The sequence below is a fragment of the Neolamprologus brichardi genome, chromosome 22, assembly GCF_056152115.1.
Source record: "Neolamprologus brichardi isolate AB-2024 chromosome 22, ASM5615211v1, whole genome shotgun sequence".
NCBI lineage: Eukaryota > Metazoa > Chordata > Actinopteri > Cichliformes > Cichlidae > Neolamprologus > Neolamprologus brichardi.
This window is the reverse complement of record NC_142124.1, coordinates 23933855-23946209: the sequence shown is the minus strand read 5'-3', so window position 1 is coordinate 23946209 and position 12355 is coordinate 23933855. Positions and strand designations below refer to the sequence as shown.

The following is a 12355-nucleotide window of genomic DNA, read 5'->3' as shown; positions in this document are numbered from 1 at the left end:
ATATCACTACTATGCTAAATATGTTTCATAGTACGTGCCTCCGCTGTACCTGTTGAATTGAGTTGAGTCAGGTACTCAGTTCTTGGAGCTTCACCTGGTTTTGTACTTGCTTGGAAAGGTTAAAGTAACTATCATGGAGCTGCACAAACCTGCCCGACAGCCTCTGCCGAATAGGAGAGCGCATGTGTGTTCACTGCGGTTGCTAACAATAACAATAAATGCAATCCCGAGCATGAAGACTCACAGGAATTTGAAATGTTCAGATGTATAGTAGATCAGAAAATACTTCCACCTAGTGACTTTGCCCTCTGTTTATCCTCTCAGTTGACCTTTATTCATATAAGGTGGTGCACTAAGGAGTTCCTCTATTTTCAATGAGTGCCTCGTGTGACAAAGAAAACAAAAGAACGGAAATAAAATTCCACTAACGGACAAGTAATGCGTGTGGCATGCAACCAGGTTACCAGGTTATCAGTGAACCTGATAAAAACATCAGAAACAAACTGTTGCTGTAGTGAGCAAAAAAATGCTTACATCATGCCAACTAAGCAAAATGAAAACACTGAAAGTAATGCACAATAACACAATATATGTGTATGCATGTATCAGTCAAAGGCAAGAAGAAAAACCTGCTTCTTATTCTGACATGTATGGGAAATCTTGCAGAAGTTTATCCCACAGCGAGCTCTTCTTTGAAAAACAGCCCAAGATAGCAGAGACAGCGATCACAGCAAACATGCAGTTCTCTTCACTGCTGTTCATGCAGAAGTCCATGCTGCCAAGTGCACACTAACACGAGAAAGAATGGTAAATGGTAAATGGCCTGCATTTGTATAGCGCTTTTCTAGTCCCTAAGGACCCCAAAGCGCTTCACACTACATTCAGTCATTCACCCATTCACACACTGGCGATGGCAAGCTACATTGTAGCCACAGCTGCCCTGGGGCGCACAGACAGAGGCAAGGCTGCCGGACACTGGCGCCACCATACCACCATCCTGCCTCCGTGTTTAGTTTCATCTCACTGTAGTCCTGTTTGTATAGAAACAAGCCCCCAAGGCACTTTGTCCTTATTTTGGCTTCCTGTACCACTTGGGCTCCGGAATAACAGTAAAGTTGACCCAGCTTGGACACAGTATAAATAATGTTTATCCTTTCACCCTCTGACCACCACTAGTAGGCAAACACGGGGTTAGTATCTTGCCCAAGGATATTTGGCATGCAGCCAGGAGGCAGCCTGGGATCGAACCACCGACCTTCTGATTAGTGGCTGACCTGCTCTGCCACCTGAGCTACAGCCACCCATAAAAGAAGCACAAAAGAAGAAAATAAAAACAGAAGCAGGGATTTGGTGAAGCTCGAAATGTGGATGTCAAATGAAAGAATGCATTAAAATCAGGGGTATCAGACAGAGAGACGTGACAACTGTGCCAGTGTTGCGTAAGCGTCTGCGTGTGAAGTTGTAAATACACGACTGCTGAGTCACTGTGAGTTTCAAAATATCAGCAACAACACTGCAGGAATCTATAAAGCACGAACAAGGATGATAACAGTTTTTAACATACGTATAACAGATGGATGTCAACTACAGCTGTGATTGTTGACATGCAATCGTAATAATAAAGCCCACAGGAATAAAGTTGGGTTCTGATAAACCCCACAAAAACTTTCACTTTCACTTTAGTTTCTACACCTGATTTTAACGTTATAAACATTATTATTCACTGAAATTCAGAATATTGGTGCGGTTTTGCAATAGCCGTGAATACAACAATCTTTATCAAACAAAATGTTTCAAACTGTGCTGCAACAAAAATGTTCCGACAGCATCATGTCAGGTAAAATGCAGGTGCGTGATCTCGCTCAATAAATAATTCACACCGCGCTATCTGTGAGAAATCTCTTGTCAGAGAATCAAAATGGGACGGGACTTAAAGCCACCAATCCGGATGTTGAGGGCTGGAGTTTTGCTGTATAATGAGGCTCTTTACCTGCTCTAGCTTCAGTCTTCTCATCTTTAACCTCCCTTTAACTTCAGCTCTCAGTTTAACCTCTGAAATCATGGCCAAGGACATGACTCTGTGGTGGGGCTCCGGCTCTCCCCCCTGCTGGAGGGTGCTGATTGCTCTGGAGGAGAAGAAACTGCAGGGATACAACCAAAAACTACTCTCCTTTGAGAAAGGAGAGCACAAGTCAAAAGAAGTCATGGATGTAAACCCCAGGGGACAGGTAGGCTTGCATCACATTCATACCTTTAAACTGCACTCAAACCCCCACCCCCTGAAGTACTTTATATTCACTGTGCAATTACAAATAATAATGCTTAATTTTGAAGTATATATTAATAACATTCATTCTACTTTATCTTAAAGCTTCCTGCCTTCAAATGTGGGGACATAGTGATCAATGAGTCGTACGGTGCATGCTTCTTCCTGGAGGTGAGAACCTTACTTAAAATTTCATGTCACTGAGGAGTTGTTAAGTTGGAGGGCGACTGGTGATTGCATGCTCTGCAATGCTTTGTATAAGCAGACACCCTACACCGCAGGGTGCACTGCACCTCAGAACAGTTGCTCGTTTCATGTGTTTCCGTGCGCTTTCATGTGTTGTTTTCAGTCCAAGTTCAAGTCCCAGGGAACCAAGCTGATTCCTGACTGCGCCGGCTCCGACAACAATTGCGCTTTGATAGCTTTAATAATGCAGCGTGTGTTTGAGGGCAACACACTTCACCAGAAAATGGGTATGTTAACTCTGTCATGGCCTTCTGAACATACCTGTTGAGCTCGATATCCCTGTATGCTGATGTGGACACTGAAACCAGGGGATTTACAGAGTTTATAAAGAAAATCTTATAAAGTTCTTTCTGTATAACTTAGCTGTTGTTGTTGCTATTCAGAGATTTGCCTTTTGGGATTTTAAACAATGCTTGGCAACATCACGCACAAACCTGTAACCTTTAACCCGCTGAGACTTCATGTCTTCAGCAAACCTCAGAGGCTTTGACATCAACTTTCACAGACGTGGTCCGAGGTGTTCAAAACACGTGCAACACACAAAAGAGCTGTGCCTTCACTTAAGAGTGTTACATAATGCATTATTTCTCTGGGGAGTAACCCTCACAACATGCTGGGATGTTAATCTGTGCTCAAATTAGCTTCGCAAGTACATTCCTGAGACAGTGTCGAAATGACACCAGAAAATCCCATGTAACCAAAATGATCATTTGCTTAACATGAACACTCATTTTTAAATAAGCTGCTATAGATGTTATTTGGGTACCTTTTTATAGTCTTCAGCCTGATGTTAGACAGTAATTGTCTGTTCTGATATTTTGCAGCGGAGGTTTTTATGTACAACTGGAAGGTCCCGGAGAATGAGAGGCACGAATCTGCCTTTGAGAGACTCAAGGAGACGCTGACTACTGAGGTGCAGATGTGGGAGGGATACCTGAAGAAGGTATGACGCGCATGCACTCACAAGCACCCAGAGCACGACAGCTACAAAGCTGCAGAAACAGGCAATAACCCTAGCAGGAAGTTATAAGCTGTTGGATGTAATGGGTGCTACCATGTAAAAGCACTTTGTCTTTTCTTTTCTTTTCATTCCCTCGGTATTTTGACTCATTATAATGATTTAAAGGGAAAAAATGTTCAAAACATCTATTGACAGAGATATCAATTGATGTTGAACATTTGATGTCTACGTTCCTGAAAACACCAACTCACAGTACAAGATTGTGCAGGAAGTCAGTGTAATGTTTATTTAACTAAGCAAGTCATTGGCAAAACCTTCCTATTTACAATAGTGGCCAGACTGCCTCAAGAGGAAATAGAGGTAAGTCAAAAAAACAAGCACCAAATGTTGACAGTTGGCTGATGCACAGTACTTGGATGATGACGAGCTGATTGTCTGAAGTCTTTTGTTGAGATATGCTCAGCAGCTGCTGTTAAGGAGACAATATATGTAGAAGAATTAGTAAGCCAAGTTTCACCAACTATTTAAAAAAATTTTTTTTAGCTTCCATCCAAAATCTTTTTTTCTTTGTCTTCTTTTTTTCAGACACCAGGCGGTTTCCTGGCAGGAGAGAACTTCTCCATGGCTGATGTGATTGTTTTTCCAAGTGTTGCTCTTCTCTTACACATGGGGTAAGTAAGCTAAATTTGCAAAACTGACTTGTAGCTGCCTGGATTGAATAACAAACAGCAACAACCTCACACCAACTTTTGTCTTTCTTGCAGGCTAAGCGAGGATAAATACCCCAAACTGGCCGAATACTACAAAAAGCTGCAGGGCAGACCAAGCGTCAAAGCCACCTGGCCTCCTACTTGGAAGGAGACTCCAGGACAGGAAATTTTCAAAGATATCTGAGACTGACAAACTCATCAGCTGGCGAGCACATTTTTCCTGTTGCGTTTTTAATTTGTTACCAGTCCCTGCGCTGCTCTGCAGTGGACATTTGAACATTTGTTACTTTTGTTACTGAACATGTCATCTTATTTCTGTTGTGCTGTGAGTAAAAGCAATAAAAACGAAGTTTTATTTTTGTTTGCTTCATTATTTTCAAGTTAAATTTCCACCAATAAAATTTGACCTTTGGTGTCAAACCTGACCCGTCAATGTAAATTTAAAATTTTGATGCTATTTTAACGAGAGTACCACTCACATTAGTGCCGTGTAGTCTTGACAGGAGAGATCAATAAGCCGAAACTTTAAATTAAACTTTTTGCTTTGTTTTCTCTGAAAACATCGCACAATCATGTTTACGAAAACATTTCTATAATTATGCTGCCGTGTCACAATCAGAGCAGTGGCAAAGCCATCAGATTTTTCGTTGGGGTGGGCGGGCCTTTGCTTACATTGCAGTGGTGCAGAAACTGCTTTTGCATTCATTTTGCAGTAGAATTCATAGTAATTTCTTTTCTCACCCACTCTTTTGATATGAATGCATATTAATGCCTACATTATAGGCATTCATGTGCAATAACACTATTATGCCTTCAGCTGATCAAAAAAATCAATAAAACCCTCTAGTGATTGTTGAAGTTATTGTTACTAAAGCTACGATAATTTCAGTGGTGTTGTGCTGCTAAAATATAAACAGGCTTGCTTCAGCAGAAAAGCTTGAATAGCCTAACTTTATAGTAAAATTCCTTTTTATAGTATTTACAATAATGGATTTAATAATGGATTGGATTTATATAGTGCTTTTCAAGGCACCCAAAGCGCTTTACAATGCCACTATTCATTCACTCTCGCATTCACACACTGGTGGAGGCAAGCTACGGTTGTAGCCACAGCTGCCCTGGGGCAGACTGACAGAAGCGAGGCTGCCATATCGCGCCATCGGCCCCTCTGGCCAACACCAGTAGGCGGTAGGGTAAAGTGTCTTGCCCAAGGACACAACAACCAGGACAGAGAGCTCGGGGATCGAACCGGCGACCTTCGGGTTACGGACACCCCCTCATTTACAAGCTTAAACAAATAAAGCGCAATGAAAGGTCATCGTATCAAAAGAGTCCTTTATCTATTGGGTGTGGTGCAACCACTTTTTCTGCACAAAGGTAACTCAAATGGTCCGTGACAGCATGAGGTTGCATACATGAGGCACTTTGCATTAATCCTTTTTATGTCATTTGTGAATTTCCACTGCTATGTTAAATGCACATTCTCCTTATTAAGGATCAGTGAGTGTCCTTTAATTTGACCACTTTGACCACTTCAAGTTAAAATAAGTTTGTATGAATCAGCTTTGTAAACAATTACTAATCCTACATAATTAGTCAGTCCTAAAAGAACATCTTGTGCAAAGTGACTCCCACTGGCTTGGCCATTTTATCTGGTCTGCTTCCTGAATCTTCTGGATGTTAGAACTTTGGGACTTGTTTCTTGTCCTTTTGCGCCATCAGCTCAGTTTGAAAATTTATTTGCAATATTATTTGAATGAGGTGTCCAAATCTGTCCACCAAGTTTGCTGTGATCACAGTTTAAAACCTCATAGGCCCATTTGGTTGTCTTTTGGTGGGGTGTGTTTTTTTGGCTCAGCTGTTTGAAGAGGGAGAGAGCAGGTGATTCAGGCTGCAAGGCTATGGGATAGAGGCTGTGTGAGACACCTGTTACACATTGTCTAACCTGCCTCCATTATTTATTCAGTAGCACACCAGGACCAGACGGAAGCGGGCTTACAATGAGAAGGAGAGCTGGCAGCAGTTTAAAACAGGCTGAATGGAGTATGGAGGTGACCAACAGGAACAAGGAGAGTACAAAGACCAAAAAGCACAATTGTTTCTGAGTATGTGTGTTGGGAACCCACAACAATTCTGACTTGTTTGAAACATTGCTGCATGGTCCGTCTGAATATACGCTTGCTCAAAAAAGGAGTGTGTCATGCTACGTCTGCAAAATGAAAATACTGAATTAATGGAAACACAGGAAAGCACATTTTCAAATTAAATTCTCAGCATATGCATTTTCTTTCCTTTTAGGTGTAGAGAAATCCCGATGCAGCCTATTACTGTTGAAACTTGCACGTAATAATATTGCAGGGCTGCAGCTGTGTGTGTGTGTGTGTTACTTGGACAAAGGGACTTCAGTAAAAACAACAAGTTTTGCCTTTCCTCTAGCAATCATTCACTCAGGAAACAGTCCACTGAAACTGACCCAGAAGAGCAGAGATAGTGATTTACTTCAGTTTACTTCAGTGCTATGCTGGCATTGGCAATTGTTCAAGTGCACTTTGACAAGAATTCAAAGGCCTACAGAATGAAGCACAAAGCAACTAGTATTATATTGTGTATATTTTAGTGCTAGATGAAATTAAGTAAGTACAAAGATACATAAAATAGTTGATATTAGACACATTCAGAACTAATGTGATTGATGGACGTGAGAGACGTGCCAGAATCGTGTGTGCATTGTGTGCATGTGTGTACAGGGGGTGAAAACAAAGTGCTGAGTCACCGTGAGTTTCAACAAATCAACAGCATTACTTGTAAGAATATATGAATGCATGAAGAACAATCTTTAAGGGTTTAACATATGCACATTAGATGGATACCAAGGTTGTGACTGTTGACATGCAACCGTATTAATGAAGCACACACACAAGTAACGTGCAGGAATGATGACATCTGAACGAACTGCACGGGAGCACGGCAGCAAAGCGCCCAGTGTCACTTTACTCTGTGCACTTGATTTGATCTGAAGGTGAATTGTTTTGTTTGCATTTCCAAAAGTTTTTCAACATAAAAATGACAGTTTTGCACACCTGTGAATACGAGCAGCTTTAGATTAAATCACAGTCAATAAATTTAACTGTGCTGCTGCAGAAATCTCTGACTTTCATTATCATCTCATATAAACTGTGGGGTTGTGATGTAAGAGGGTAAGAGATCTCTTGTCAGAAGACCAAAATGGGACGGGACTTAAATCCACCAATCCGGATGTGGAGGGCTGGAGTTTTGCTATAAAACGAGACTGTTTCAGCTGTTGTGGCTTCAGTCTTCTTATCTCTAACCTTCAGTAATTTCAGCTGCCATACTAAGCTGTTCACTCTGAAATCATGGCCAAGGACATGACTATCTGGTGGGGCTCCGGCTCTCCCCCATGCTGGCGGGTAATGATCGCTCTGGAGGAGAAGAAACTGCAGGGATACAACCAAAAACTGCTGTCCTTCGAGAAAGGAGAGCACAAGTCAAAGGAAGTCATGGATGTAAACCCCAGGGGACAGGTAGGCTTGCATCACAAGTTTCAATCTGGACTTTGAATGCTTGAACTTTAATCTATTCATATTTTTTTCCACTTTGTCTTAAAGCTTCCTGCCTTCAAATGTGGGGACAAAATCATCAACGAGTCCTACGGTGCATGCTTCTTCCTGGAGGTGAGAACTCGAGCAAGGTACTGCCTTGTTGTCAAGGAGATAGGTTGTTGGAGGTCAAGTTGAGGGATTACTAGGTTTACCATGATTGTTTGGACATGCACCCTACACTGCAGAGTAAAAGAAACCAGAGCTTTTTGCTGCTCTTTATAACACTTACTGTTTTCCTGTCCCGACCAACAGTGTGAGTACATGTCCCAGGGAACCAAACTGATCCCTGTGAACTCCAGCGAGAAAGCCCTGGTGCTCCAGCGTACCTTTGAGGGTAACACGCTTCACCAGAAAATGGGTATGTTAGCTTAAATCTTCTCTCTGGTTTTGAACCACAAAGACATAACTGTTGAGTTCCTGCACTTTCACGTCCGATCCCCCAAATTACATTTAGTGAGGTTTTAGTGGGACATGTTCACTCTCTACATGACTTAGCTGTTGTTGCTGCCATTAAAAGATCTGCCTTTTGGGATTTTGAGTCAATGATTGGCAACATCACGCACGAACCTGTCACCTTTAAACCACTGATACTTCATGCGTTCAGCAAACCTCCTCAGAGTTGGTTCCCCTGCTCTTCCTGAGGTCAGCGTTGTTCAAAAAACATGCCACCCAATAATAAGTTGTGTGTTCACATAATTAGGCTCTGGCATAACGCACTATTTCCTTGGGAGTAACCCTCACAACAGGATGTTAATCTCCGTTTATCACAGCAAGCATTTACAGCCTACAGCCTGATGTTACACAGCAATGCACAGACATACCAAAAATACAAAATATGGAAGTGGATGCTGTGCAGTGTGTGGAAACTTTCTTTTTTCTCAAAGCTTTAAATCCTCAGACAGTGAATATCTTCATGAAATGTCTGTTCTGATATTTTGCAGTGGATGTTTTTATGTACAACCGGAGGGTCCCGGAGAATGAGAGGCACGAATCTGCCTTTAAGAGACTCAAGGAGACGCTGACTGGCGAGGTGCAGATGTGGGAGGGACACCTGCAGAAGGTATGTGAATGACCCGCACGCACTTTCACTCTACTGCTAAACAAGCATCCAGTGCACAAAACCTATACCTACATAGCTTTGTTGCTCTGGCTTTGTGCTCCAACTGCTTTGTAGTGGGAGAAACAGTCGGGGAATCTTTTTCTGAGGAAAGTTTATGTTTTGACGCAAACATAATCTTTGCAGGAGGAGGTAAAGTCACGTACTTTACACCCAAACAGCCTATTGCACTGTGTTACAGAGATGCAACTCTTTTCTTTAACCAGGCAAGTCACAGGAAAAACCTTCCTACAATCTGGCAGATTCTAAAGCCTCTTAAGAAAACTGGGTTGAGGTTAGAAAAACTCCAAAAGTTAAAAAAGAAAAACAAAGCAGCAGGACATGTTTGGATGATATTTGGACAAAGCCAGGCAGACTATCTGTACCAAATTTAAACAGTCAATATATACGCTAACGCTGTTTGTGTAAAAATCTTACGTAAATATTTTACTTATCTTTAAATGTAAAGACACACTGTGGAATATTTAGAATCTGAGTTCTGCAGTGTTTTCCCCTCAAAGCGCTTTATTTTCTTTTTCTCTTAGACACCAGGTGGTTTCCTGGCAGGAAAGAGCTTTTCAATGGCTGATGTGATTGTTTATCCAAGCGTTGCTCTTCTCTTCCGCATGGGGTAAGTAAGCTACTTTACTAAGGCTGACGTTTAGTTGCTTGGCAAGATGAATGAATGGAATAATAAACAGCAATGAACTCACTCTGATTTTGATCTCTCCTGCAGGCTAAGTGAGAAACGTTACCCCAAACTGTCAGAATACCATAAAAATCTGAAGGACAGACCCAGCATCAAAGCCACCTGGCCTCCACTTTGGAAGGACACCCCTGGACAGGACTTTTTAAAAGACATCTGAGATTGACAGGCTCATCAGCTGACAAGCCAATCTTTCCTTGTTGTGTTTTTAATTTGTTACTATTCCGTGTATTTCAGTACAATGTGATGATTTTTTTTAAACATATACTTTTCAAAGACTTTTTTACATGTCCACTTAGGTGGACAACTGATGTGTATGGAGTGACACATCAGTGTCCAATGTAGTGGTTTATTTGCAAGTATACCATCAACACTGACACAAATACAAAAAAAAAGCCTTTGAATAGCTGTCCACTGCAGTGACCACTATGTGTGAGAGGGTTAAATCCATCCTGCAGCTGTGCAGTTTTGACAGGAAAGGCCACTAAATCAAAACTTTAACGCTTTACTTGATTGTTGTCATTCTTCTCTTTGAAACTGAGCTTTCCTATCTAGGTAGCAACACTTGAGCAATCACTGCATGGATTTGTAAAGACATCAAAGTCACATTAAATGAAACACTGATCTGTTCTACAAAATCCAGGGGACAAAAAACAAACAAACAAAATACCAAAAAACAAAGATCTGGTATATGTTGTGCTTCAAAAAAAACAACCTGCTACCCACAGTCACCTGCTACCCAACTCACAAATTATAAAGAAGTTCTACAAACACTAGAATTATATTCGGCATCACAAACAAGTGTGTGTGTGTTTATTTCTTTTTAATTCCTAATGGGATAGCTAGTTTAAGTCCCAGGAGAACAAATGTATCACGGGATTTGAAAGAGAAATGAAAAAGAAACAGAGATAACATAACATAGGAAACACAAACAAAGCATAGAGAGACAGAAAAAACAGAGACTACGGAAGGGAAGACAAAATGTATTGACAGAATTTTTGAGTTCCCAGTTGGAATTTTTATCTGGAACTCCCCCTTAACCTGGATTTTCCATTTGGAAAGTTTGAGCAACTGCTCCACCAGGAGGTTAACAATCCATAATGCTGGCAGTGGATGTTATAAAACAGCAGTAAAACTATAACTTGCTGAATAAGCCATATGCCGAGTCCACAGACGTGCTGCAGCGAAGCACAAACAACAAATGTTATGCTGTATTGCTTGTGATACCCAAATAGCTCTACCTGCCAGAGAAGCAAAAATAAATTCTGTTTTTCCTTCTTTTTCCAACTTTCCTACTGCAACTCACTAATGCATATACCTGACATCACTCCAGAGTTTCAACATCTGACTTCTGAAGTAATATAAATTTAGAGAGTTGAAAATAGCCATCTGTTAAAATATAATATTGAAAATAAAAAGAGAAAGAGAGTCAAGCCTAAAGTTTTTTTTTTTGGTTACATTTGTATAATTCTGAAGAGTGATGCTGAAAGTTTTGTCTGTGTGGTCAACTCAAAGCCACCCCTGGAAGAGTCAGAATGCCCAGTATTGAGAGTTGGCAAGAAGGGACTCACCATCCACCGCAATAGTCAGATCTGCAAGGTGAAATGTCACATGAGAGCTTTTCCTGGAGGAGGATTCATGTTGATTGAGTCCAATGTAGAGGCCAATGTAGAATGTAACTTGCCAGATGGGTTGGAATTATTTCCTGCGCTTGTTGATGTGCCGGTTAGCGGCTCTAAAATAGGGAAAATTCCAATCCAGAATTCCATTCAGTTCATTCAATTCAGGCATGATGTTTTGTTTTTTTTTTTAACCTCCAAAAGCATTTACTGGGGAAATTGTTGAAAGTACACTTGTAAACATCCATCCAACTACACAGAGGCTCGCAGAACCACACAATGATACCCTTCTGTGCGCTACCCCAGTAAGTTCAACCAGTAATAGACACAGTAATGGGAAGAAATAATTGCAGGGCTGACAACGCAGAAGAAAAATGGCAACCAAATGTTGATTTAGATCACCTGCCTGAGCATGACCAGAGTAAGGTACAGCAAATTCTCTATGAGGAATCAGACGTGTTTGCTCACAATGATGGAGACGCTGAATTCATCCGTTTGCAAAGCAGGAGATGAAGCATAGCTGAATAGGTTTCCAAACCAACTTCATTCTAAGCCAAAGACTAGAAAATATGGTGAAGCATATCTTCCCTTTGATTTCACCTGCACAAGTGCCGAGGTAGGTCTCCCCTGCAGAATTAATTTTCCCTGCATCGGGAGCAGCGCTGGGCTCTTCAAATCACGGGCAAACAGTATCCCACAGTTGTTTATGTTTTTAAACCCATTTTGCACAGAGAAGCATTTTTGGAAAAATGTACTGATAGCAATGTTGAATATTATTACACAGGAAAAAACAACTACACCTAAAATAATTACACCGTGACGCCTCTGTCTTTCTAAATGGAGGGTAACAGCAGTAACAGCGTGTGTATATGTAAGCGTGTAAAACCTGAAGATAGTCAGATTAACAGTAACAGTATTTTGTCTCTATCTGCCATTCTGCAATTCATCTCATGTAAACAATAACGTGGCGCACAGCGTGACGTGAAAAATGGCACATAAATTTGATGTTGCGTGACGAACTCTGTATTCCTCGTCCACACGGAAACGCAAAAAAGGAGTTTTAAAAAAATCTCAGTTTTCGGTGATTCGAAATGCTGTTTACTTGTAAACGAAACAGCTGCATTTTCAAAA

At 41.1% G+C, this 12355-nt stretch overlaps 2 protein-coding genes across 2 annotated transcripts; both read left to right on the top strand.

Moving 5' to 3' along the window:
• The first annotated feature begins 1976 nt into the window (after window positions 1-1976).
• Window positions 1977-4526, top strand: LOC102789995 (glutathione S-transferase A-like). Its single transcript, XM_006795184.3, has 6 exons — window positions 1977-2228; window positions 2372-2437; window positions 2616-2739; window positions 3337-3455; window positions 4059-4144; window positions 4238-4526. Exons 1-6 carry the CDS (start codon window positions 1977-1979, stop codon window positions 4365-4367), a joined length of 777 nt encoding a protein of 258 aa, XP_006795247.3. The 3' UTR covers window positions 4368-4526.
• Window positions 4527-7501: 2975 nt separating this feature from the next.
• On the top strand, window positions 7502-10245 carry LOC102790580 (glutathione S-transferase A-like). The gene is made up of 6 exons (XM_087835397.1): window positions 7502-7725; window positions 7810-7875; window positions 8056-8161; window positions 8745-8863; window positions 9445-9530; window positions 9636-10245. The coding sequence occupies exons 1-6, from the start codon at window positions 7558-7560 to the stop codon at window positions 9763-9765; spliced, it is 675 nt and encodes a 224-aa protein (XP_087691523.1). The 5' UTR covers window positions 7502-7557; the 3' UTR covers window positions 9766-10245.
• Window positions 10246-12355: the final 2110 nt, after the last annotated feature.

Coding starts and splice junctions, on each gene's coding strand:
- LOC102789995 (XM_006795184.3), top strand. CDS start 1,977: ATGAGGCTCTTTACCTGCTCTAGCTTCAGTCTTCTCATCTTTAACCTC. Junction 2,438..2,615: donor GTGCATGCTTCTTCCTGGAG/GTGAGAACCTTA, acceptor TGTTGTTTTCAG/TCCAAGTTCAAGTCCCAGGG. Junction 4,145..4,237: donor GCTCTTCTCTTACACATGGG/GTAAGTAAGCTA, acceptor TCTTTCTTGCAG/GCTAAGCGAGGATAAATACC.
- LOC102790580 (XM_087835397.1), top strand. CDS start 7,558: ATGGCCAAGGACATGACTATCTGGTGGGGCTCCGGCTCTCCCCCATGC. Junction 8,162..8,744: donor CACGCTTCACCAGAAAATGG/GTATGTTAGCTT, acceptor GATATTTTGCAG/TGGATGTTTTTATGTACAAC. Junction 9,531..9,635: donor GCTCTTCTCTTCCGCATGGG/GTAAGTAAGCTA, acceptor TCTCTCCTGCAG/GCTAAGTGAGAAACGTTACC.